This window comes from Panthera leo, chromosome B2, assembly GCF_018350215.1.
Source record: "Panthera leo isolate Ple1 chromosome B2, P.leo_Ple1_pat1.1, whole genome shotgun sequence".
In the NCBI taxonomy this organism is placed as follows: Eukaryota; Metazoa; Chordata; class Mammalia; order Carnivora; family Felidae; genus Panthera; species Panthera leo.
The window spans coordinates 40,947,207-40,972,588 of NC_056683.1; the positions used below are offsets into that span (position 1 = coordinate 40,947,207).

Consider the following 25,382-nt stretch of genomic DNA (forward strand, 5'->3'; position numbering starts at 1 on the left):
TGAAAATGTGGTTCGGGATTATGCGTCCGCACCAGAGCCACTTGGGGAGCTTGTTAAAATGAAGGTTCAAGCTTGCCTCCCCACTCAGAATTTCTGAGATTAGACCCCAGGAACTCCTTGTGTGTTACATAAATCACAGTTTGAGACCTACAAGTGTGGGGATAAGGCATTTAAATTTTTCTGTAGAACATGATATTGTGGGGAAAGGAGAGGGGCTGAAGCTGGGAAAAGATGCACCTACACCACGGACTGTGTCCTACAGATCCCAGGAAAGCTGCTCTTCTCCCTGGTGAAACGTTACCTATGTGTCACCTCCCTGCTGGATCAGCTGAATAACAGTCCAGAGCCAGGGGCTGGAGACCGAGGCTCCCTGTCCCCAAGGGAGTTCAGCCGGGAGAAAGGCCGGGGGCAGCGGGAGCTGGAGTTCAGTATGGCTGTGGGCAGCCTCATCTCAGAGCTGGTGCGGAGCATGGGCTGGGCCCGGAACCTCAGCGAACAGAGCACGTCATCACCGCGGCCAACGCGGTCCATCTTTCAGCCCTGCGTTTCAGGCCCTAGTCTTTTGCTCCCTGCCATGGTTGCCACCCCTAGAAAGCAAGAACGGGCCTTCCGTCAGCGCTCTGAATTCTCGAGTCGCTGTGGCTATGGTGAGTATGTGCGAGAGACGCTGCAGGCCGGGATGCGAGTTCGCATGCTGGATGACTACGAGGAGGTCAGCGCTGGGGACGAGGGCGAGTTCCGGCAAAGCAACAATGGCGTGCCCCCTGTGCAGGTGAGCAAGGGCAGAGGTCATGTGTGGGACACTGTTGGGGATCTAGGTGGAAAGGTATAGGTGGGGCTTCCAAGTAGGGGGCTCTCTGGCAGGCCACCCATGGAGAAAACCCCCAAGGGGATTAGAATGGTTAAAGGGGGTTGGGAAAATTTGGAGGGCTGAGAAAATCTAGTGGGAGTGGGTGGGCTATGAGGCCAAGCAGACTCACACCCGGGAAACACAGCTGATATATAGAGCCATGGAGTTGGCTGGGAGGGAGTGTCAGAGCAGAGGCCATCAAGGTCAGGAGGAGATGAGAGGCAGGGCCCACCCTTTGGAGAGTGGAGTCTTTTGCCATACAGAGGCTTTCTGAAGCTTAGTCAGGTGTGTATCTGAGGACTGTGTGCGCAGCCTTATCCTCTCAAGCCTGCACCGCCCAGGGGTCAGAAGCCAATTCGTCCTTCTTTCTTCTTCCCTCCATACCAGGTCTTCTGGCAGTCAACAGGCCGCACCTACTGGGTGCACTGGCACATGCTGGAGATCTTGGGCCCTGAGGAAGCTGCTGAGGATGTGGCTTCAGGAGCTGTGGAGAAGGGGGCAGGGGCTCCTCTGCTGGGCACAGGTGAGCCTTAGAGGGCACATGGACAGCATGTCTTTGAACAGAGGAGTAGGACTGGGACAAAGCTACTCCTGACTAGGAGCTGCCCCAGAGATTCAGAAATGCACTCTGTTCCTGTTGGATGATGACACCCCTGTGCCTATATCCTCAGCACTTCCCTCCTGGGACTGGAAACCTGTGGATGGGCTCTACTCTTTGCCATACCTCCAGCCTGAGCCTCAGAAGAATGAGCGATTGGGATACCTGACTCAGGCTGAGTGGTGGGAGCTGCTCTTCTTCATCAAGAAGCTGGATGTATGTGAGCAGCAGCCAATTTTCCAGAATCTTCGGGAGAACCTGGATGAGGTATCTTAGGCCTGGGATACTTGGTTTGTAGTGGATTTGGAGGTGAGATTCTCTAAGGGAGTTCTAGATAAGGGAGTGCTTAGGGGGAGGCTGGAGCTAGAGATGAGAGAGTATGAGGGGGCCTGCTGGGGAAGGAGACAAATCCTGTGAGGTCTGGTATGTAGAAGTGTGCAAGTCATGGCGGGAGGCGGCCACCCTGTCTATTACTGTCCGCTAGGACCTTTGCGTCTGCCCGTCCCTGAAATGCCTACCTCCTTCTGTTGACAGACCCTGGGTGAAAAGGCCTTGGGGGAAATCTCCGTGCCCGTAGAGATGGCTGAGGGTCTGCTGCAGGTGCTCAGTAATCGGTTTGAGGGCAGTACCCTCAGTGACCTGCTCAACTCCCAAATCTACACCAAGTATGCACTGCTGCCTGATGAACTGAGCATCTCGTCTTCTTCACGAAGTCACTCATGTTCTCCAAATCCAGAAGAGGAGTCCAAGTTGGAGGTCAACTTCTCAGAAGAAGAGACTGAGTCTCCCAAAGCAAAAGCTGAGCCCCCAAAGGCAGATGCAGACACTGCCAAGGGAAAAACTGAGCCCCCCATGGCACAGAGTGATTCACAGCTGTTTAACCAACTTCTGGTGACTGAGGGGATGGTTCTTCCCCCTGAGATGAAGGAGGCAGCCAGTGGTGAGTCAGGTGCTGGGAAGGGAGGGTGAAGAAGTTGGAACAAGTCCCGGGCAGTCCCCACAGAAGTAGTTAGGGTAGAGGAAAGCTGTGGAGGAAGATTGCTGTTGCATGGGAAAATGCTTTGGAAGCATTCATCCATCTTCCTTCCTTTGACCTTGAGTGTGTGTAACCAATCACTGCTCCCTACCTTCAGTATCCCTGGAAAAGGAGGGTCTGTTTTCTGGAATATCTTCATCTTCTGCGTTTGGCTATTAAATCCCTGGTGCAGAATTGGAAAAGTTCAGAACGCAAGCTACAGTAATGAATAATGTATTAAAATGTCAGTAGGATAACTGGGTTTGACCTTTAAACACTTCCAACTTGGAGCATCCTCAATTTTTTTAAGCCACTACCTTTCCCTCACCAATTTCAGAAATGGCTAGAGACATGCGGGGTCCTGGTCCACGCAGCTCCCTGGATCAGCATGTGGCAGCAGTCGTGGCCACCGTGCAGATATCCAGCTTGGACACAGACCTGCAGCTCTCAGGCCTCTATGCCCTCTCTCAGGCTGTGGAGGAGGCCACTGAGCGGGACCACCCTCTGGTCCGTCCTGACAGATCCCTGAGGTTAGAATGGTGGGGAAGGAAGGGGTTTTGGTTTAAGCTGCCATTGGGGGAGGATGGTGGTAGGGAGGGAAGGAGCTATATCAGGAATTTGAAAGGCTGGGACTGAAGGAAGGGTCAGCCTGAGGGAGTAGTCGAGCAGGAGGATGCAATAATATAATGGAATATCATAATATTCTTGGAGCACTTACTCTGTGTCAGGCTCTAGATGCATTTTCTCATTAAATCCTTCTCTCTCTTCCTTCCTGAGGAAGAGTTGATACTATGCTTATGGCATTGTATGGGTGAGGAAACTGAACCTCAGAGCATTTAAGAGTTTGCACAGAGTTTGATAGATATAACAGCCAGGATTCAAATGTAGGTCCTGTTGGCCCTAGAGATTGAGTTCTTTTCTTTTCTTTTTTATCCCTTCCTGTTTTCTTTCTATTTTCAAAGGTATTTTTTAAATCACTACCTAATTATACAAATAATACACAAATACATTCTCATTTTGAAAGACCTGAAGGATGTAATAGAACATAGAAGGAAAAGACTAAGTCCCTCTTCGCCACTGTTGCCAGTCTGCTGTGGATTCTTCAGACCTTCCATAGATTTACATTTGTTAGTGTGTTTCGAAATAGAACATCTTCTGAGTTTGTGTGTAAATAATTGTAATCGTACTACACGTTTCTGTGCTTTCCCTGCACACTCCTACACACTCAGTGTGTCTAAGAAAGCTCTACATGCCAGTCCACATAGAGCTGCCTCATTATTTTCTCTGATACACAGGATTCTGCATGTGATTATATCCAAGTTCAAGTACAGTGTTCTGATGGGTTCATTTTCCTCACAGCCGCCAACACTGGATACTATTATTTTTTAAATCTATCAGATTGGCAGAATTTTAAACGATTGGTGTCTTTGTTTTCATTTCTTAGTTCTACTGAAGTTAAGCACATTTGCCCACATTCATTGTGTTTCTTCTATAAATTTGTTCTTATCCTTGGCCCATTTTCTTATTGGGTCTTCATTTTTTTCTTACTGATTTGTAGGCACTCTGGATGTTAATTGGTTATTTATGTTTCACATATTTTGCTGGTTATTTTTCAAAATCATGTTAACTATTTTCTGGGTGTAAAATAATATATGCCCACTGTAAAAAAAGAATTAGACGATTATGAAGATAAAAATCATCTGAAGACCTTTTGCAGAGAGAGTCACTGTTAACATTTTGGTAAACATCCTTACTTATATTCCTATATCCATTCATATATATTGCCCATGTTGTATTAACTTGTTTATAATAAGTCCTGGCTACACAAGGGGATTTATATTTAAAGCATATTTGATTCATGTTGTAGTCATCAAAAAGTTCATGAGAGAAGACAAATAAAGGCAGAACTTTCCCAGGCCACCTCCTCAACATACATCTCTGTCCCTGTGGGGAAGAAATAAATCCAGTTTTTTTTCTTGTGACACTCAATGTGATCTAGGGACTCTGGAGCACTTCTTCCTTTCCTTCAAATTAGCATTTCCATAGGACTCTCTCTCTAACTCATATTGCTTATCTCTTAACTTTGTGGACAGTGTCTTTCATTGTGCTGAAGTTTTAGAATTTTATGTTAGAATTCATTAATTAACCTTTAAGTAGGCTCTACGTCCAACATGGGGCTCGAACTCATGACCCTGAGATCAAGAGTCACCTATTCTACTGACCAAGCCAGTCAGTCACCCCTGCGTTAGAATATTTTAATATTTTAATTTTTTAAATGTTTATTTTTTTGAGACACAGAGACAGAGCACAAATGGGGGGGCAGAGAGAGTGGGGGACACAGAATCCGAAGCAGGCCCCAGGCTCCGAGCTGTCAGCACAGAGCCCAATGCAGGGCCTGAACTCACAAACCGCGAGATCATGACCTGTGCTAAAGTCGGACGTTTAACCGACTGAGCCAGGTGCCTCTAGAATACTTTTAAACTTTTTAATGGCTTCTAGGTTTTGAGTGAGTCTGTCCTATTTCAAGATTATAAAAAGTATTTGTCTTTATTTTCTAAGGATAGCTATGGCTTTGTTTTTTACATTTACTTTAAAATCTGTTTGCAGTTTATTTATGCTGATGGAGTGAGGCAGAACCCCAGCTGTAATTGTTTCAGGTGTCTCCACCTCATGTGTCACATGGTCCTTGCTCTTCTCATTGGCTGGGATGCCACCCTTACCTAGCGATCTGTATCTATCCTGCATCATTTCCAGAATTTTAATTTTTATAAATTTATCTTTTGTTAACTAGCAGACAAGTCTACCATTATTTCTTTCTAAACATTTCTTGACTATTCTTACATATTTTCTCATCTTATGCCCAAATCTACCTGCCATATGTTTTATAAAAAACCTTTCAAACATTGTGATTAGAATTACATTGAATTTATAGATTTATTTGAAAAGGTAAACCAGGGCCGCCTGGGTGGCTTAGTCTGTTAAGTGTCCAACTCTTGATTTTTATTCCAGTCATGATCTCGTGGTTGTGAGGTTGAGCCCCACTTTGGGCTCCATACTGGGCATGGAGCCCGCTTACAATTCTCCCTCCCTCTCCCTCTGTCCTTCTCCTACTTGTGTTTGACACGTGCATGTATGCACAGACGTTCTCTCTCTCTTTCTTTCTCTCCCAACAAAAAAAAAAAGAAAAGGTGAGCCAGAGTTGGTAACCATTTTGCTCTACTGCCTCCTTCATGAGGTGAGGAGCCAGAGGCAGTTAGCCTGCAGAGGAGAGGGAGTGAAGAGTGGAACTAAGGCAAGAGCAGCTTGGATAATGGTGGGGGTGATGGATCTTGGTGGAGAGGGTTGGGCAGGGAGTCAGGTGTGACTTTTGGGATGGGGAACTCCAATGTCTCTTCTCTCTAAGAGAGAAGCTAGTGAAGACGCTGGTGGAGCTGCTGACCAACCAGGTGGGAGAGAAGATGGTGGTGGTGCTGGCCCTGCGCCTCCTCTACCTGCTCATGACCAAGCATGAGTGGCGCCCACTCTTTGCCAGGGAGGGTGGCATCTACGCTGTGCTGGTTTGCATGCAAGAATATAAGACTTCCGTCCTGGTGCAGCAGGCAGGGCTGGCGGTGAGTGGACTGGGCCTGGTGGGAGAGAGTGATGGGCAGGAGGGGCAGGCCGGGGGACGGCTGATCTTGAGGAGGTACTGTGGTGATTTAGACCAGGGAGGAGACATTAGAATGGAAAGATGCAGGTGGGTTGAAGGTTCTAGCAGAACAGCCTTTGCGATTGAATGTGTGTTGGAAGAAAGGGAGAATGTTTTCAAGAATGACTCCCAGGTTTAAAATGGAGCAGCAGAGGGGATGAGGAGGTCATTCACTAAGTGGGGGAATGTGGAAGGAGGAAGAGGTATGGAAAGAAGGTCTGGAATTGAGTTTTTAGGTTTGTTCAGTTTCCCATATCTTTTTAGTTACAGTTAGATATCTGGTTGGAGACTAATTTTCTGCATGTGACAAAATGATTTTTTACCCTTTGATCTGAGTGGTACCCTTACACAGAAAATACCCCCTCACCAGATGTGGGTGACTTGCCACGTGGGCCCAGAGGAAGGGGGGCCCTCATCCAGGGGAGCTTATAGAAGAATTAGCTTCCTGAATACTCCAGACACAAGTGCTGGCTGGTAGGAGGTGTGGACAGGGTGTGCTCTGTATAGCTTGGAGTCCCTGAGGGGGGCAAGTAGGCCTCATCCAGATCAGTTCTGAGAATGGATTCTGACAGTATAATGGCAACAACACGGACAGGAGCCCCGGTCCCCTTAGGTTAGGCTGTCACAGAGCGAGGTTGGGAGGCTCTTTTCCTGTGCGGGGCCAGCTAGGTGCTGCTCTGAAGAGCAGCCAAGCATTCATCATGTAGGCCGTGTTTGCTCAGAGAATTCCCCAACCCTTTCAGATGGCATGACCAAAATACAGCATTTGCCCCTAAATTCAAACTCTTGCCCTCTAGCAAAATGGCATCATCTTATTTATAACTTCAGGTTTATAGAATTCAGCTAACTGGGGAGAGTGGGGTAACCAAAGGGAGAAAGCCTTGTTGTGACATAGCGTAATGGTAGCGTGGAGGATTCAGGCCTTATAAGGGAGAGTGTCCTGAGAATTAGTTCTAATCTTCTCCCTCCCCAGAGGGTTTCTTCTCAAGTGTCCTCCCTTTCACCAGGGAAGAGAGGTATAGCTTTCATCTTAATTTCATTTTCTTTGTAGTACCAGCAGACACGTTCATGCATTCCAAGTATTTTTTCCTAGAATTCCATCCGCTCTTCCTGTGAGACAACCCAAGTAGTCTTGTCGAGGAGGGCTGGCTACTGGCTTTAGAGGTCAAGGGACATAGGTTTGAGAGTGTTGGCCTAGTGGTGGTGATTGAAGCGATGGGAGCAGATGAAGTTGTCTAGGAAGGGAGTACAGAGTGAGAAGGGGGCAGGAACTTCCACATTCAAGGATTTGGCAGAGGAATTCCAGGGAGGCAGGACAACCAGGAGTATATGAGATCCTGGCACTCAAGAGAAGGGAGGTTCTACAAAGGGAGGGGTGGTCCAGTGACGTGGAAGACAATGTCAAGGTAAAGCCTTTGAATACAACTAGATGCTATGAAAGGGCCCCATCTTGAGAGGTAGCTACAGGAGGGGGCAGCCATCCCACTCAGTTAGCCTTGGCGCTGGCAGAGAGAAGTTGCTGGCTGATTTTATCACTGAGCCTCAGTATTTTCTTTGCTTTCTTCTCTTGTCTTTCTTTTTGTTTTTATCACTGGTATCCCATCACCACCTCTTCCATTTCCATCTCCTACTCGACCTATTTGCCAACAGCTCAGCTGCCCCAAAGTTTGGGGTCAGAGAATGAGGGCCTGGCTCTCCTCTTTCTCTGCATGGCGGCTCTACCCATAACTAATTCTGCTTCCACATCCCCCTTGCAGGCACTGAAGATGCTGGCCATTGCCAGCTCCTCGGAGATCCCCACTTTTATCACTGGCCGAGATTCTATCCATCCTTTGTTTGATGCCCAGATGACCAGAGAGATCTTCGCCAGCATTGACTCAGCCACCCGCCCAGGCTCTGAGAGCCTGCTTCTTACTGTCCCCGCAGCCGTGATCCTGATGCTGAACACAGAGGGGTCAGGGCATCACCCTCCAAATTCCCGCTAAGCCCCAACCCCCGCTGCTGCTCTGTCTATATCTCATGTGCTTCACAGAAATTCCCTTCATGTTGTTACCTCTGGATGAAACATTGGTGGCCCTCTCTGACTGTTACTGGTAGAGAGGCCAAGTGGTTGGGGGTAGGGAGATCCCCAGAGAGAGCAAGAGCGCCCTGGCCTTCCTTCCTGGGGTTGGGAGGAGTGGCTTGAGATCAGGGAGCCAGATGTCCTGGCCTCACAGGAGTCCTGGAGCCCTCTCTTCCCCCAGCTGCAGGCCTCTTCCCCTCTGTGCTTGCTTCCTGCTTCCGTTGCATTCACTCTGTTTCAATTTCTTCCCGGGATTACCTCCCTCCTCCCAGGTGTTCCTCCGCAGTGAGAAACGGTCTGCTCCTGCTCAACCTGCTTCTGTGCAACCACCACACTCTGGGGGACCAGATTGTAACCCGGGAGCTGAGAGACACCTTGTTCAGGCACTCTGGGATAGCACCGGGGACAGAACCCATGCCCACCACACGTACCATCCTCATGATGCTTCTCAATCGCTACTCGGAGCCGCCGGGCAGTCCTGAGCACACAGGTACCATTGTGGAGGGGGTGGTTCTGCCGAGGAATCGGGCAGTGCTGGCCTGTGGCCAGAAGGGCTAAGGCTTATGTACTAGTACCTTACTGGAAAGACATGATAAACCTTCAGGAAATGAGTAAGGGTTTTGGCACTCAAGTTAGATCTTAAGTAAAACTTCCTGACCAAGAGGAGAAGGATACTCTAGACTAGCGTTACCTAGAGTAAAGCCACCATGCAGGGTGCCTGACTGGCTCAGCCAGTAGAGCATGTGACTCTTGATCTCTGGGTTGTAAGTTCCAGCTCCATGTTGGGTGTAGAGATTACTTAAAAATAAACTCTTGGGGCACCTGGGTGGCTGAGTCGATTAGATGTCCAACTTTGGCTCGGGTCATGATGTCGCGGTTTGCGGGTTCAAGCTCCACATCGGGCTCTGTGCTGACAGATCAGAGCCTGGAGCCTGCTTCAGATTCTGTGTCTCCCTCTCTCTTTGCTCCTCCCCCACTTGTGCTCTGTCCTTCTCTGTCTCCCAAAAAAGAATAAACGGTAAAAAAATAAAATCTTTAGGGGCACCTGGGTGGCTCAGTCAGTTAAGTGTCCGACTCTTGATTTCGGCTCAGGTCATTATCTCATGGTTTGTGAGTTCAAGCCCCATATGGGGCTCCGTCCTGACAGTGCAGAGCCTGCTTGGGATTCTCTCCTTTTCTCTCTGCCCCTCCCCTGTTGTGCACGTGTGCATGCTCTCTCTCTCTCTCTCTCTTTCTCTCTCTCTCTTTCTTTTAAAATAAATAAATAAAAACTTCAAAAAAATTTTTAAAAAATCTTTAAAGCCACCGTGCTAGGTAGTAGAGGGATGTAATTATAATAGCTAATATTTATTGGCTTATGTAACCACAAAGCTCCCATTTAATGATGAAACGTAATTGTATGACTATATGAGATTAAAAATTTATGTGTTTAACATGACAGTGTTTGCCGAACTAAACTTTTTTCCAGATGCAGCTAGCTATATACTGGGGCCAGAGAAGAAAATCCCCACAGTTTGGTACAAACTACAGACAATCCTCCAAATAGGAGGAAAATTTGGGGGTGATTTTCTGGACTTGTCCAGTTCGTGGTTTGACCAACTTGCATAACTCCTCTTCATACTCATGTTTTTCCTCCCATGTGTCTGGCAGCAGCACTGGAAACCCCTGGCACCCAGGGCCAGGATGGGTCCCCTGAGCATCTGATCCCGTCCCTAGCAGGGGGCCCGTCTGCGGAACTCCTACTGGGCTTAGAGCGGGTGCTGTGCCGGGAGGGCGGCCCAGGGGGCGCCGTGAGACCCCTCCTAAAGCGCCTCCAGCAGGAGACTCAGCCCTTCCTCCTGTTGCTGCGGACTCTGGATGCCCCGGGACCCAACAAAACTCTGCTGCTGACGGCATTGAGGTGAGGGCCCTGTTGGGGCACCCGTGCATCGGAGGTAAGGGGAGCTGCGGACTGCAGGGACTTTGTTTCATCCCGTCACTAGGGTCATGACTCGGCTACTGGATCACCCTGAGGCGATGGTCCTCCCCTGGCATGAGGTCTTGGAGCCCTGCCTCAACTGTCTGAATGGCCCTAGCAGTGACTCTGAGGTACCAGGGCCCCGATAAAGGCAGGGGAGGGAGAGGCAGCCTCTGGGGCGCTGGCTACCTTTGTGAGGCAATGGAAGGCAAAGCACAGCCTTTCTGGATGAGTCTGAACACCGAGAGGGATGGAGAGGAAGGAATTTCCTCTAAGAATGCTCAGAACTGGGGCCTTTGAAGAATAATCTTTTGCCTGCAGCTGGATTTTAGATTCTGGGTTTAGGAGAAGCCCACATTCACCAATCCAAACATTCCTCGCTCTCCACCCTCCCCGGTTTGTGGATTGTGGACCAAGGCTCAGGCACCAAGGTGGGCTCTTGAGAGAGCTTCGTCCTGGCAGCAAGAAGCATTGGAAGCTGTGCCCAGACCCTGCTTCTGGCACCTCTGGAGTCCCAGCACCCCCACTGTTCTGTCCCAACCTTCTTTGGTACTCTCCTTTCCCTGGGCTTTCAAACTTCTCCAAAGTCTCAGCCACCACATTCCCTTTTCGAACCCACCCCTCATCCTTTATGTGGCCTGCCCTTTGCATCCCATACATTAATCTTGTGGCTCCGGGCTCAGATTGTTCAGGAGCTGCTCTGCTTTCTGCATCGCCTGGCCTCAATGCACAAGGACTATGCAGTGGTTCTCTGCTGCCTGGGAGCCAAAGAGGCCCTCTCCAAAGTCCTGGACAAGCACTCGGCTCAGCTGCTGCTGGCCTGTGAGCTTCGGGACCTGGTGACTGAGTGTGAAAAACACGCCCAGCTCTATAGTAACCTCACCTCCAGCATCCTGGCTGGCTGCATTCAGGTGAGGAGGCTTGTGGGTTCAGAGCTTAGGGAGAACATAAGTGAGAAGCAGGGGAAGGGGATTCGGTGTGTGTCCCTGTTTGGTAACCCTACTTGGCACAAGTGGTAGCAAATCTGGGGCACTTGTTTCCCAGCCTTTCTTTACCCCACATGGTCCCGTTCTGCCAAAATTTGTGAAGGGAGAGGTTGAGTGTTTTGTTGCTCCTTGACTTGTTCTCCATACCTGTTTCTGTGTGTTCTTCATGTTCTTCCTTCCTCGCCGCGCCCCTTCTCTCTGATGTTCTGGCTGCAGATGGTGCTGGGCCAGATCGAAGACCACAGACGAACCCACCGACCCATCAACATCCCCTTCTTTGACGTGTTCCTCAGGCATCTCTGCCAGGGTCTGTGTCCCAATCTGCTTTCTTCTGGCTCCCACCCCAGTATTTCTTCTCTCTTTTTACTTTTTTCTCTCTCAACTAACTTCCCACTTGCCCCCAGGCTCCAGTGTGGAAGTGAAGGAGGACAAGTGCTGGGAGAAGGTGGAGGTGTCTTCCAACCCTCACCGGGCCAGCAAGCTGACGGATCGAAACCCCAAGACCTACTGGGAGTCCAATGGCAGCACCGGCTCCCACTATATCACCTTGCACATGCACCGTGGTGTTCTTATTAGGTGTGAACATGCCCATGTGCACCACAGGTGCACACACACATGTGTGGGAATATTCTGATACACCCCAGCATATATTCTCCAAAGCACCCACATACACGCAACCCTGTCTGTAACCCCTATGTGTGAGACACACTCAAACCCATTTTGTGCAGTAAACAGATAGACACATTGATCTGCATTCCTTGTGCAGTATAGACATCCTCACTCCCTGAGCCTGGTGATGTGCTCTGCCCACAGGTATAGATGTCACTATCCTGTGCGTGGTGTTGAGGGAGATTGACAACTGCCTTATTCACTCTTCCCATGGGTACTTGTTTAATGTATATACTCTGTGCCAGGCACTGGGCCAGGGTCTGGGGCTATAAGGACAATAAGATATGGTACCCGTCTTTAGGGAATTTGCAGTCTCCTTGGGGAACTAGGCTGGAGAATCAATAAGAGTAAGAAAAACCACCATGTGCCCTGGACCCTGAGGCCAAGTGAGAGGTGGGAGAAGCCTTCTAGAAGGTGGGGCTAAGTGAGCAGAGCTCCAAAGTAGAAATTAGCTGTGTAAATAGAGGGAAGTGGGAAGTCCAGGCAGAGGGACAGCATATGTGCAAAATGTTAGTAAGAAATGTAATGATGTATTTGGGGGAAGCTTAAGTAACTGTGTTTGGCTGGAATGAAGGGTGTTTGTCGTGAAATGGCAGGAGACCGCCATAAAACTAGGCAGAGCCAGACCACAGACCACAGAGAGTTTTGTGAGCTAAGAAGTTTGAGCTTTATTCTGGAACTTGGGGAGCCATTGAAGGATTTTAAGGAGAGAAGAGACAAAACAAGATTTTTTTTTTTTTCCATTTAGAAAAGTCACTCTGGCAATCATAGCAGTTTGGGTTGGAGGCCGGAGAAAGATTTGGAAGGTTTATGCAGTGATCTAGTTGAGAAACGAATGTCTTCAGTTAGGCACAGGGAGTGGGAATAGTGAGGGGTGGCAGACTGGGAGATCTCAAGGAGCAGAGTCTATAGGACATGCCATTGACATGAGGGAAGCCATGAGTGGGAGAAGTCATAGTGACAGAGTGCTTTGGTAGATGGCAGTTTTCTTTCCCAAGAAGGATGATGGAAGAGGAAGGAGCAGGCTTCTGTGGATGGATCGTGGTTCCATTTAGGCATGTTGACTTAGAGGTACCTATGCGTTGTGACATGGAAATGTCTGTTGGGTACATGGTATGAAAGCTAAGAGGAGCCGTCTAGTGTAGACATGTGGATTTGGAGTATTTGTTTTTTGCTTGGAACTATGGTTTTTAAATAAAGTCATTTTGAAGAAAAAATTCCTTTTGGGGAAAGATAAGAGGAGAGCAGGGGATCCGGGAACACTGACACTTAAGGAGGTAGCAGAGAGACAGGAGTCTGAGGAAGAAGTGGTAGGTTGAAGTCACTTTGAACAAAGACCAGGGTCCTTGTTCTAACTGATTGTTTTCTCTTGTCTCAGGCAGCTGACTTTGCTCGTGGCCAGTGAGGACTCAAGTTACATGCCAGCCAGAGTGGTGGTGTTTGGGGGTGACAGTGCCAGCTGCATCAGCACTGAGCTCAACATGGTGAGGACCCTGGTGCCCTCCCCCACCTTGACCTTACTCCATATTCCTTCCCCCAGGCAGGCATTGCCTGCAGTCATAAGCAGTGAGAGCAGAGTTCGGGAAGCAGATTCGTGCGGGTTTGTGGGCTCGGTGCAGAAGTAAAGGGCACACACCATCACAAGACTTGTGGCTGCTGTCAATAGTCTGTCCAACCCCACTTCCAGAGGTGACAGTTCTCTCTCCTCCCCTGCCCCATCAGGTGAATGTGATGCCCTCTGCCAGCAGGGTGATCCTCCTGGAGAACCTGAACCGCTTCTGGCCCATCATCCAGATCCGCATAAAGCGCTGCCAGCAGGTAGAGTGAGGGAAGAGGCTGGGCTGGGAATCACGGGGTAGTACAGGGTCTCCATAGTGACTGCATTCCCCAGCACTTGGGGGGCCAGGCTCAGGCCACATACCTGCTCCGGGATGGCCCAGAAGCCTGTTGAGTTCCAGAGATGTGAGAATATCTCAAGAGCCTCCAAGGGAATTCAGGGTGTGAGGCCTGGCTTTTTCTTGGTAGTGCTTGGTGGCTGGGTGGCTTAGGTGACAGACAAGTGTGTGCATGTTACAGGGTGGCATTGACACCCGGGTTCGAGGTGTGGAGGTCCTGGGCCCGAAGCCCACTTTCTGGCCACTATTCCGGGAGCAGCTATGTCGCCGTACCTGTCTCTTCTACACCATTCGGGCGCAAGCCTGGAGCCGGGACATAGCAGAGGACCGCAGGCGCCTCCTCCAGCTCTGTCCCAGGTGGGTGGGGCAGACAGTGGCTGGGGTTGAAGGGAGCGGGGAGAGGTTAATGGATCAGGAGGACATTGCTAAGAAGTAGGTGGTGGGAGATTTCTGCAGAAGTCTGAAAGGTAAAGCAGTGGCCGGGACGAGAGGGGAGGGTGAACACAGGTGAGAAGTGTGTGCTGATGGCTGCGAGCTGGTTAGGGGACTGAGCATGGTGGGATTGGGAGCTGACTGTGCTTGAGTGGAGGCCTCAAAAAAACCTGTGCCTTAAATCCTTGACCACACACCTCTTGTTCCCAGACTGAACAGGGTTTTGCGCCACGAGCAGAATTTTGCTGATCGCTTCCTCCCTGACGATGAGGCCGCCCAAGCACTGGGCAAGACCTGCTGGGAGGCCCTGGTCAGCCCCCTGGTGCAGAACATCACCTCCCCCGGTAACCATCGCGACCCCTGGCCCCACTAACCAGTTCCTCATAATTGTTCCCAGGGATCACCTGAGTTAATGCTCTTGGTTCTCTTGGTCCCTGTCTTTATTGCCGAAGGCCTGTCACCTCAGTGCTCCTCTCCTTCCTGCCCCAGGGACTACTGGGTATTTGAATCTTCTCTACCCTACCCCCAACCTGTTAGTGTACCCCTAGACTCCCAATGAAGTAAGCCTTGGTGATGGGAGGGCTTGACCTGGCTGCCCGCCCCAACCAAGGCTTTTTGTATAATTGGGCCTTTTCTCTCCTCTTCCTGGGCTATCTGTTCCCCTATTTCCCATCAGCTGTTTCTGGTCTGTCTTCTTTTAGATGCGGAAGGTGTGAGTTCCCTGGGATGGCTGCTGGATCAGTACTTAGAGCAAAGGGAGAGCTCTCAGAACCCCCTGAGTCGAGCGGCATCCTTTGCCTCTCGAGTTCGTCGCCTTTGTCACTTGCTGGTGCATGTAGAGCCTCCGCCTGGGCCTTCTCCTGAACCATCCACTCGGCCTAGTAAGTCCCAGCCATGGCCTGTTGAGCTGAGAATCTGGCCAGTGGTGATACCTGGCTCCTTCCCCTCTTGGATCTTACTTTTCCTGACTGCTCTGTGCGCACCTTTCCAGGGGTCAGTACCCAAGATCCCCTAGATTCACTCAGGGGCTGAGATGAAACCCCTTCCTTTGCCCTCTGTCTCCACAGTCAGCAAGAACAGTAAGGGCCGGGATCGGAGCCCCGGGCCTTCACCAGTTCTTCCAAGCAGCAGCCTGAGGAACATAACCCAGTGCTGGCTGAGCGTGGTGCAAGAGCAGGTGAGTGGAAGGAAGTGCAGTGGGAGGCGGGGGCAGGGCTGCTAGGCTATTGCATGTGGGACCACACCTTTTATGCTATTTCTCCTCTCTTCTCAGGTCAGCAGGTTCCTGGCTGCAGCCTGGAGGGACCCCGACTTCGTGCCTCGGTACTGCAAACTCTACGAGCACTTGCAGAGAGCAGGTTCGGAGCTCTTTGGGCCTCGGGCGGCCTTCACGCTGGCTCTGCGCAGTGGCTTCTCCGGCGCGTTGCTACAGCAGTCCTTCCTCACCGCTGCTCACGTGAGTACTACCAGCCTCCTGGTCACCACTGAGAGCTGGCTTCTTTCCCTGCCTTTCGCCTCCTCTCACTGCCCACTCTCCTGCTCCACTCCCTCTTCATGGTTGGCCCGTGCCCTTTCCATTGCCCCCAGATAAGTGAGCAGTTTGCCAGGCACATCGACCAGCAGATCCAGGGCGGCCTGGTTGGTGGAGCCCCTGGAGTGGAAATGCTAGGGAAGCTTCAGCGGCACCTGGAGCCCATCATGGTCCTTTCTGGCCTGGAGCTGGCTACTACTTTTGAGCACTTCTACCAGTGAGTGCAGGTCTGAGAGGTAGGGGAGGGGAGACCTAGAGTCTAGAAAGGGTGAAGATTTGAGTCTTGGAGAGAAGATGGAGGAGGAGGGACTAAGATACAGAGATGGCCATGGCACTGGTGGAAAGGGAGCAGGGAGGAAGAGGGGAAGCAGGGTGGAGTGCCCACACTGAGGCTCGGCCCGGCCTGTGTGTGACACCGCAGGCACTACATGGCAGACCGTCTCCTGAGCTTGGGCTCGAGCTGGCTGGAGGGGGCCGTGCTGGAGCAGATCGGCCTCTGCTTCCCCAACCGCCTCCCCCAGCAGATGCTGCGGAGCCTGAGCATGTCCGAGGAGCTGCAGCACCAGTTCCACCTCTTCCAGCTCCAGCGGCTTGACAAGCTGCTCTTGGAGCAGGAGAATGAGGAAGAACAGGGCCTGGACGAAGAAGAGGTAAGAGCAAGGGAAATGAGAGGGAGAATAGGAGAGCAAAAGACTAGACCAAAGAAGGGAGCCCAAGAGCCCTTGAAATCCTTCTATCTCTCAGGAGGAAGCAGAGGAAGAGGAGGCTGAGAAAGAACTATTTATCGAAGATTCAAGTCCAACAGTTTCCATACTGGTCCTGTCACCACGCTGCTGGCCGGTCTCCCCACTCTGCTACCTGTACCATCCCAGAAAGTGCCTTCCCACTGAATTCTGTGATGCCCTTGACCGCTTCTCCAATTTCTACAGCCAGAGTGAGGAGATAGGGACAGGCAATTGGAGATTGGGGTGAGATTTGGGGTGGCAGGAGAGGAAGTGGAGAGGACCTGTGGACAGAAATGTGTAGATATGAACAAAAATGGTCTCTAGGCAGAGCAGTCTCCTAGGGAAGGGTGAAAAGGTGGGTTAGATCTTTATTAGTATCTCTCATTATTGCTCTCACTTTTGTATGAATTTGTTCTGTTTTTCTAACTTCAAGTTGCATGCCTACTTAACTTTTAGTCTTTTCAGGCTTCTTTCCAAGTAAAAACATTTAAGGGTATTCATTTCCCTCTCAATATTGCTTTAGCTGCATTCTGTAAGTTTTTTTGGTTTTTGGATTTTTTTTAGATTTGTTTTTATTGTGGTATACTTAGTTTTCAGTACAGTATAGAAATCTTAGCTGTGACTTAATGAATTGTATATACTTATACACTCCCATAACCACCCCCAGAGCATTTCCTGCACCCCAGAATACTTCTTCACGTATGTCCCTTTCTAGTTAGTATCTTCTTCCAAGAGAAACCTTCTGCCTCCTAGTACCATAGATTTTTGCCTGTATGTGAACATCATATAAATGGAATAATAGGGTATGTATTCTGCTGTGTCCAGTTTCTTTCAGCTTAGTATCTGTGAGAGCTATCCAGGTTGTCAGTTATCACTACTTTTTTCTTTGAGTTACTGATTCATTTCCATTGTATGAATATATTTGCCCTTTCTGCTGTTGATGGACATTTGGGATGTTGCCTAAGTTTTTATTATGTAGTATGTTAGTATTTGGTATTTTTAAGTTCTAAGAATTTTCTAATTTCCATTGTTATTTCTACTTTGGTCTATTCATTTTTTATTTATTTATTTATTTATTTATTTATTTTTTAAAATTTTTTTAAATGTTTATGTTTATTTCTGAGACAGAGAAAGACAGAGCATGAACGGGGGAGGGGCAGAGAGAGAGGGAGACACAGAATCGGAAGTGGGCTCCAGGCTCTGAGCCATCAGCCCAGAGCCTGATGCGGGGCTCGAACTCACGGACCGCGAGATCGTGACCTGAGCCGAAGTCGGACACTCAACCGACTGAGCCACCCAGGCGCCCCGGTCTATTCATTTTTTAAAAGCATATTTTAAAATTCCCAAACCAGTTTTTCTTTGCTTAGTTGTCTTTTTATTTTAGATTTTGACCCTCATTCCATTGTAGCTAAAGAACCTGGTTTCTGTGATTCTGAATCTTTGCAATATGTTGAGACTTCCTTTATGGCCTAGTAGATAGTCACATTTTGTAAATGTTCCATGTGTGATTAAGAAGAATATGTATTCTTCAGCTGCTGGCTATAGGCTTATTCATATTCCATTAAATTGACTTAATTACATTGTTCAAATCTTACAAACCTTACTCATTTTTGTCTGCCTGTTCTATTACTGAGAGAGGTATATTAAGATCTATTATGATAGTGAATTTTTAAACTTCTCATCATGTCAGTTTTGCTATCTATCTATCTATCTATCTATCTATCTATCTATCTATCTATCTATCTAACTATATTTTTAAGTAGGCTTCATGTTCAGCATGGAGCCCCACACAGGGTATGAATAATGACCCTGAGATTGAGGCCTGAACTGAGGTCAGGCATTAGATGCTTAACCAACTGAGACACCCAGACACCCCACTTTATATATTTTTTGACTATGTTATTAGATAAAAGTTTTAAATCATTCCACAGTACTGTCCAGAACTTTCTGCAGTGATGGAAAAGTTCTTTTCTGCACTGTTTGGTATGATGGCCATTTGTGGCTATTGAAGTGTGACTAGTGCAACTGAGGAATTGAATGTTTAACTTTGTTTAGTTAGCCAGTTTAGCCACATGTGGCTACCATAATGGACTATGCAGGTTTAGAATCTTCATAGTTAATTAAACTTTTTAAAAAGTTTACTTGATAATTTTGAGAGAGAGAGAGAGCAGGGGAGGGGCAGAGATAGAGGGAGAGAGAATCCCTAGCAGGCTCCTTGCTGTCAGGGAGCCCGATGTGGAGCTCAGTCCCATGAACCATGAGATCATGACCTGAGCCATAATCAGGAGTTGGATGCTTAACCAACTGAGCCACCCAGGTGCCCCTCAACTTTATTATTATGAAATCGTCTCCTTTCTTTCTAGTAAAGCTTTTTCTCTCAAAGTCTATTTTTATCTGGTATTATTAAATACCAGCTTTCTTTGGTTAGTGATTTTCCAGAATATCTCTTTCTATCCTTTTACTTTTTAAAGAGGGATTGATAATTTTTTTAGATTTCTTTTACTGTGGTGAAATATGAATAACATAAAATTGCCATTTTAATTTTTTAAGATCTGATTTTTTTTAACTTTTTAATGTTTTTTATTTATTTTTGAGAGAGAGAGGCAGAGTGCTAGCAGGAGAGGGACAGAGAGAAAGGGAGACACAGAATCAGAAGCAGGCTGCAGGCTCTGAGCTGTCAGCACAGATCCTGACATGGGGCCTGAACCCACGAACCGTGAGATCATGACCTGAGCTGAAGTCAGATGCTTAACTGACTGAGCCACCCAGGCACCCTGAGATTTTATTTTAAGTAATCCCTACACCCAACTTGGGGCTCAAACTCACAACCCCAAGATCAAGAGTCATATGCTCCACTGACTAAGCCAGCCAAGCACCCCCTCCATTTTTAACCATTTTAGGTGGACAATTCAGTTATCCGTTTACTTAAAATGTTTTACTTGGAAATAACTTCAAATTTACAGAAAATAATACAAAGAACACTCATATACTCTTTATCCATGTTCACCTTTTGTTAACATTTTGCCCTATTTGCTTTTATCATTTGCTCTTTGTGTATATATACATTTATAAAATGTGTATGTGCGCGCGCACACACACACACACACACACACACACACGCGCACATCCTTTTTTCCCCCAGACCACTGTGAGTAAATTGCGTATATGCTGGCCTTTTGCCTCTAAGTACTTTAATATATATTTCCTAAGAATCATGGTGTTCTCTTATATAATAATCATTCATTTATCAGTTTCAAAAATTTAACATTGCTATAATACTTTACCTTCCACATTCCAATTTTGTCAATCGACTCTATAATGTCTTTTTTTAGTTGAAGACAACATTCAATTTAGGATCATCTATTATGTTCAGTTGTCATGTCTCTAGTCTCCTTAATTTGGAACAGTTCCTCAGCCTTTTTTTGTCTTTTATGACATTGACGCCTTTGGAGAATATAGTCATTTAAAATTTTCTAGGGGCATCTGGGTAGCTCAGTCGTTTAAGTGTCCATCTCTTGATTTTGGCCCAGGTCATGATCTCATGGTATGTAAGATTGAGCCCCATATGGGGCTCTGTGCTGATAGCACAGAGCCTACTTGGGATTCTCTCTCTCCCTTTCTCTCTGCCCCTCCCCTGCTCACATACACTCTCTCTCACAATAAATAAATAAATTTTGAAAAAATAAAAGTAAAGTTTTTTTTTCTAAACTTTCTTCATTTTAAGTTTGTATATTTCCTCATAATTAGATTCAGGTTATGCATTCCCAGCCAGAATCCTAAGTAAATGATATTAAGTTCTTCTCCACATTTCATTTGGAAGCATATAGTTTCCATTTGTTTCTCTTTTTTGATTTGAATTTTGACAACCTGGTCAAGGGGTTGTTTGATTTCCCACTGTATAGTTAATATTTTTCCTTTGTGACTATTGATAAGCAGTCTATTGGGGAGATACAAACCATGCCTATATTCTGCTCTCATCAGAATTTCCCCCAGTATGATTTACTTTTAACTTTGCCATACTCTTATTTTAGGCATGTATCTTACAAATACCTAGAATTTGTTTTGTATTCAACCTAACAATCTCTCCTTTTAGGTTGTCAGTTTTATTAGCCTCTTCATAATGATTATGAGTAATGATACATTTGGCTTTTATTGCTAACCTCTTACATTTTAGTTTACTCTTCTTATAATTTGAATTTTAGTTATTTAATATATAAAAAAGAATATATAAAACATATGTACAGTTGAAAGGAGAATAGTAAATTGAACACCTTTACAGATATGTTTCCACCCTGGGTTTTTGTGCATTTTTTCCCCTCTCCTTTTGTATTTTACTTAATTCCTTTTTTGTGTCTACATATTTTGGACATTCTATTTCTGTAGTTGATTACCCTTATATTTTTAACCTGTATGTTTGACTTGTACCTGAACAATAAGAGGACCAAGAGAAAACCTTAACTCCAGCTCTCACTCCCATCTTACTCATTACTATTGTTTGATATTTTAGGATTATCTTTTTTTTACTTTCCAAAATTTATTATTATTATTATTGTTTTATTCAGTTGGTGTGTAGATTTGTTATCATACTAGTTGTTTCTGTCACTAATCCTTTTGCATCTTGATCCTTCTGAGTTCAATCTCCTCCCTAAAGTACATCCTTTAGAAGTCTCTTCATTGAGGGAGTATTGATGGACAACTCTATCAGTTTACCTTCACCCTAATTTAAAAAAAATTTATTATTATAAATTTCAGACATACACAAAAGTAGGCAGGATAGACTCCAGTGTACCAACGTGGGTCAATACATGGCCAATCTCATTTCTCCTGTACTCCCACCCACTTTCCCCAGCTCTCAAATTTAAAAGATAAGGATTCACTCTCTCTCTTTTTTTTTTTTTAAGTTACCATTAAATTTTTTTTCAAGTTTATTCATTTATTTTGAGGGAGGGAGGGAGGCAGAGAGAGAGAGAGAGAGAGAGAGAACAAGTGGGAGAGGGGCAGAGAGAGAGGGAGAGAGAAGATCCCAAGCAGGCTCTGCCAGGGCTCAACAGGGCCCAACACAGGGCTCAAACCTACAAGCCGTGAGATCATGACCTGAGCTGAAATTAAGAGTCAGATGCTCAATCAACTGAGCCACCCAGGCACCGCAGGGATTCTCTTTTTATTTATTTATTTAAAAAAATTTTTTTAATGTTTTATTTTATTTTTGAGGGACAGAGAGAGACAGCATGAGTGGGGGAGGAGCAGAGAGAGAGGGAGACATAGAATCCGAAGCAGGCTCCAGGCTTCGAGCTGTCAGCATAGAGCCCAATGCGGGGCTCGAACCCACAAACTGCGAGATCATGACCTGAGCCGAAGTCAGATGCCCAACCTACTGAGCCACCCAGGCACCCCAAGGATTGTCTTTTTTTTTTTTTTTTTTAATTTTTTTTTTTTTAACGTTTATTTATTTTTGAGACAGAGAGAGACACAGCATGAATGGGGGAGGGGCAGAGAGAGAGGGAGACACAGAATTGGAAGCAGGCTCCAGGCTCCGAGCCATCAGCCCAGAGCCCGACGCGGGGCTCGAACTCGCGGACCGCGAGATCGTGACCTGAGCTGAAGTCGGACGCTCAACCGACTGAGCCACCCAGGCGCCCCAAGGATTGTCCTTTTAAAAGCAAAGGCACTACAGTGATGAAACTTTGTGAAATTAATAACAATTCTTAATATCAAATGGTGAAGTGTTCATATTCCTCCCGTTTTCTCAAGTTTTCAAAATTAGTTTTTTCTTTATGGAGGATCCAAAGAAAGCCCACACCTTAATTTGATTGAATTCTGTTTTCCGTCTCCATAATGTATAGGTCCTGCTTTTCCTTTTTTGCTCCCTTATAATTGTGCAGGGAACTGGATTATTTGCCACACAGAGTTGTCTACAGGCCAGATTTCCGCTGACCATATCCACGTGGTGTCCTCTAGCATGTTCCTCTGTTTCTTTCATTTCCTAAAAACAGTTACATAGATGTAGAAGTTTATTCCGATGTGGGTCTGGTTTCTTGGTCAAGAACTCTTTGTAGGTGGTATTGTGTTCTCCCGCCAGGAGGCGTGTGACATCTACCTGTCTCTCTGATGTGAAAATGGAGCAGTGAATTTTAGCATTGCAAGTGTGATCTGTGCTTTATATGGTTTCCTGTCAGCTTTCCACTAGGCAGTCATTCGTTATCATTGCCTAGCTCTATCATTTCACTAAGGGTTACAAACTAGCACCATTCTAGTCTCACCATTCCTTCATATCTGAGCTGGAATGTTTTCTCTATAAAGAGAAACTTCCTCTCAGTGACTTTTTGGTTATTCTGAAGTACCGTTTATACAGGAAAGGCTTGACTCTCTCTTCCTCCCCCCTTATTTTTAACCAGTTTTCAAAATACTGTTCTCTAGCATCCTCCAAAGATAAACGGTGAAATCTTTTTTTTTTTTTTAAATGTCATTATGAACGCATGGATTTTAAGATATTTCACATGTCTCAGTCCAGCACAGGTGTTATTTTTTTGATGTTCCAATTGTCCCATCTTTGGCCAGAGAGTATCTCTCAGATTGGCTCCTTTTGATATTCTCTTCCTTTGACGGCATTCTTGCTTTCTAGTATGAGCGAATATCCAGGCTCGTCGTGCCTGAGCTGTGACACAGAAGGAGGAAGAGATACAGCCTAGTGGATCTTTGAAACTGTCAGCTCCTTGAGGGCAAAACTCAGGTCTCTTCTCTCCAGTGTTTCTTCCATGGAGCCAGCCTGGCATAGGGCGAGACACAGGGTGGGCTCCCAGATATGTGTAGCTTGCCAGGGGGTGCAGACATGGAGGAGGCTGAGCTCTGGAAGCTTGACAAGCCACTTCTGTGGGGGCCTCCTCCCCACAGAGATTAGCAGGAACAAAGCTTGACTAATGGTATACCCTTGCCTCAGCCTCTAACCCCCTCATTTCCCCTGCTCTTTATCTCTACTCTTCTCCTTGGCACTTTCCCAGGTCAGAATCACCCAGTCCTGGACATGGGACCACATCGGCGACTGCAGTGGACGTGGCTGGGCCGGGCTGAGCTGAAGTTTGGGGACCAGACCCTGCACGTGTCCACCATGCAGATGTGGCTGCTGTTGCATTTCAATCAGACAGAGGTGCCTCGGCTCCTTAGGCTCTATCTTCTCTTTTCCTGTCTGTCCCTCGTGTTCTCCTAAACTCTGTTCCTTCTTTCCATCCTTCCCCCGCCGATTCTCTGCTCCTGACTGACTCTGTTTCTCCTCACCAGGAGGTGTCTGTAGAGACCTTGCTGAAGAATTCTGACCTCACCCCAGAGCTACTGCTCCAAGCACTTCTGCCCCTCACCTCTGAGAATGGCCCTTTGACCCTGCATGAGGGTCAGGACTTTCCACACAGGGGTAGGTCACTGGGGGCTAGCCTGTGCCTCTGCTCCTGGAGGGTGGGTCTCTCATGGTGGGCGTGGGGTAGGGAATGAGAATGGGGTTGCCTCCACTCACCTCCCCCTTCCCCTCCTCGGGTGCTGACGGAATGAGTTCCAGGTGTGCTGCGGCTTCGGGCGCCTGAGCCCCAGCGCTGTGGGGAGGCCCTGTGGCTGATACCTCCCCAGACATACCTGGATGTAGAAAAGGATGAGGGCCGAACTCTGGAACAGAAGAGGAACCTCTTGAACTGTCTTATTGTCCGTATTCTCAAAGTCCACGGGGAAAAGGGCCTCCACATTGATCAGCTGGTTTGTCTGGTAGGCCCAGGGACTGTGAAGTTAGGGGAGGGAGGGAGTCATGCTCAGGGTTGGGGCTTGGAGCCAGGGATCATCACAAGGGAAGGTAAACTCTGTCAGTATGAGACCTTGTAGAGTGACATTTTTGTCGGAGTTTTCTATTCCTGACAGGGCAGTTTGTTAGACAGCAGGCAGAGGCAAGACATGAGTGTCTACTGTATACTAGACCTTTTTTCAAGAGTTTGCATGATTAGGTCATTTAATCTGCACAACAGTCTAATGGGGGTGGTGATGGTGGTGGTGGTATTATTATTATTATTATTATTATTACTATTATTTACTCTTATTCTCATTTGACAGGTAAGAAGAGTGGGGCATGAGAGTTAGTAACTTATCCATAGTCACATAGCTAGTAAGTGAAAGAGCAGAGCATTGAACCCAGGCATGCCGGCCTCTCTGGGTAAATGTGGCCTGCCTGTTTCCTCTCCACCCATCTAGGTGCTGGAGGCCTGGCAGAAGGGTCCAAACCCCCCGGGGAGCCTGGGCCGTGCTGTTGCAGGAGGCGTGGCCTGTACCAGTACAGACGTCCTTTCTTGCATCCTGCACCTCCTGGGCCAGGGCTATGTGGAACGGCGTGACGACTGGCCCCAGATCCTGATGTATGCCACCCCAGAGCCTATGGGGCCTTGCCGGGGTCAGGCAGAGGTCCCCTTCTGCGGCAACCAGACCGCCAAGACCTCCAAGCCTAGGTAGCTGTCCCCAGCCCTGTTCCCTGCTGCTAGGGCTCCAAGCCAGCAGGGAGGGCTGGGCTCCCAGGGACAGATGGCACTGCAGTGACACGGGAGTTTTAGTGCCAAGGCCAGGCTCTTTTGTGGAAAAGCACTTCATTTCTGTCTTTGTGTACCCCATTTTCCCTGCCTCTGTTATTTCTCCCACTTTGCCAGTCCTCATTCCCCCTGCCAGCACCGTCACCCCTTCTTTGCCTTCCTAATCAGGGGCCCTGCTGTCCCCATTCTCCTAGAGTCAGCCCATAGGCAAGGGGCCCAGACACATAAGCTTCTGTATAGATAACTCTCATTCTAAGCAAAAATGCAGTATCATACAACTGTGTATTGAGTGCTGATTATGTTCTCTGCTCAATGAAATGGACAAACTCTAGTCTTCAAGAAGCCTGTTCTACAGAGGAATTTGTCATAGGATCCCCCTAATTAGCTGGCACCCCTAAAGCTTGTTATATCACATTCAGCTC

The 25,382-nt window shown here is 47.5% G+C and overlaps 1 protein-coding gene across 6 annotated transcripts in view; it reads left to right on the forward strand.

Moving 5' to 3' along the window:
* Positions 1-25,382, forward strand: part of CUL9 (cullin 9) — a 37,239-nt gene that overhangs the window by 3,107 nt on the left and 8,750 nt on the right. For 4 of the 6 annotated variants that reach the window (XM_042938837.1, XM_042938836.1, XM_042938833.1 and 1 more), the window contains 27 exons: positions 263-772; positions 1,238-1,373; positions 1,522-1,715; positions 1,983-2,388; positions 2,801-2,993; positions 5,867-6,074; positions 7,909-8,105; positions 8,486-8,703; positions 9,864-10,113; positions 10,196-10,301; positions 10,854-11,081; positions 11,373-11,463; positions 11,561-11,732; positions 13,204-13,309; positions 13,548-13,643; positions 13,902-14,077; positions 14,363-14,496; positions 14,854-15,033; positions 15,220-15,329; positions 15,426-15,608; positions 15,740-15,900; positions 16,105-16,333; positions 16,428-16,617; positions 23,407-23,552; positions 23,684-23,813; positions 23,955-24,154; positions 24,632-24,882. In XM_042938837.1, the coding sequence (XP_042794771.1) occupies positions 263-772; positions 1,238-1,373; positions 1,522-1,715; positions 1,983-2,388; positions 2,801-2,993; positions 5,867-6,074; positions 7,909-8,105; positions 8,486-8,703; positions 9,864-10,113; positions 10,196-10,301; positions 10,854-11,081; positions 11,373-11,463; positions 11,561-11,732; positions 13,204-13,309; positions 13,548-13,643; positions 13,902-14,077; positions 14,363-14,496; positions 14,854-15,033; positions 15,220-15,329; positions 15,426-15,608; positions 15,740-15,900; positions 16,105-16,333; positions 16,428-16,617; positions 23,407-23,552; positions 23,684-23,813; positions 23,955-24,154; positions 24,632-24,882 (5,201 nt within the window). The remainder of the gene's footprint in view (positions 1-262; positions 773-1,237; positions 1,374-1,521; positions 1,716-1,982; positions 2,389-2,800; positions 2,994-5,866; positions 6,075-7,908; positions 8,106-8,485; positions 8,704-9,863; positions 10,114-10,195; positions 10,302-10,853; positions 11,082-11,372; positions 11,464-11,560; positions 11,733-13,203; positions 13,310-13,547; positions 13,644-13,901; positions 14,078-14,362; positions 14,497-14,853; positions 15,034-15,219; positions 15,330-15,425; positions 15,609-15,739; positions 15,901-16,104; positions 16,334-16,427; positions 16,618-23,406; positions 23,553-23,683; positions 23,814-23,954; positions 24,155-24,631; positions 24,883-25,382) is intronic. The other 2 variants (XM_042938834.1, XM_042938835.1) reach the window with 2 other exon arrangements.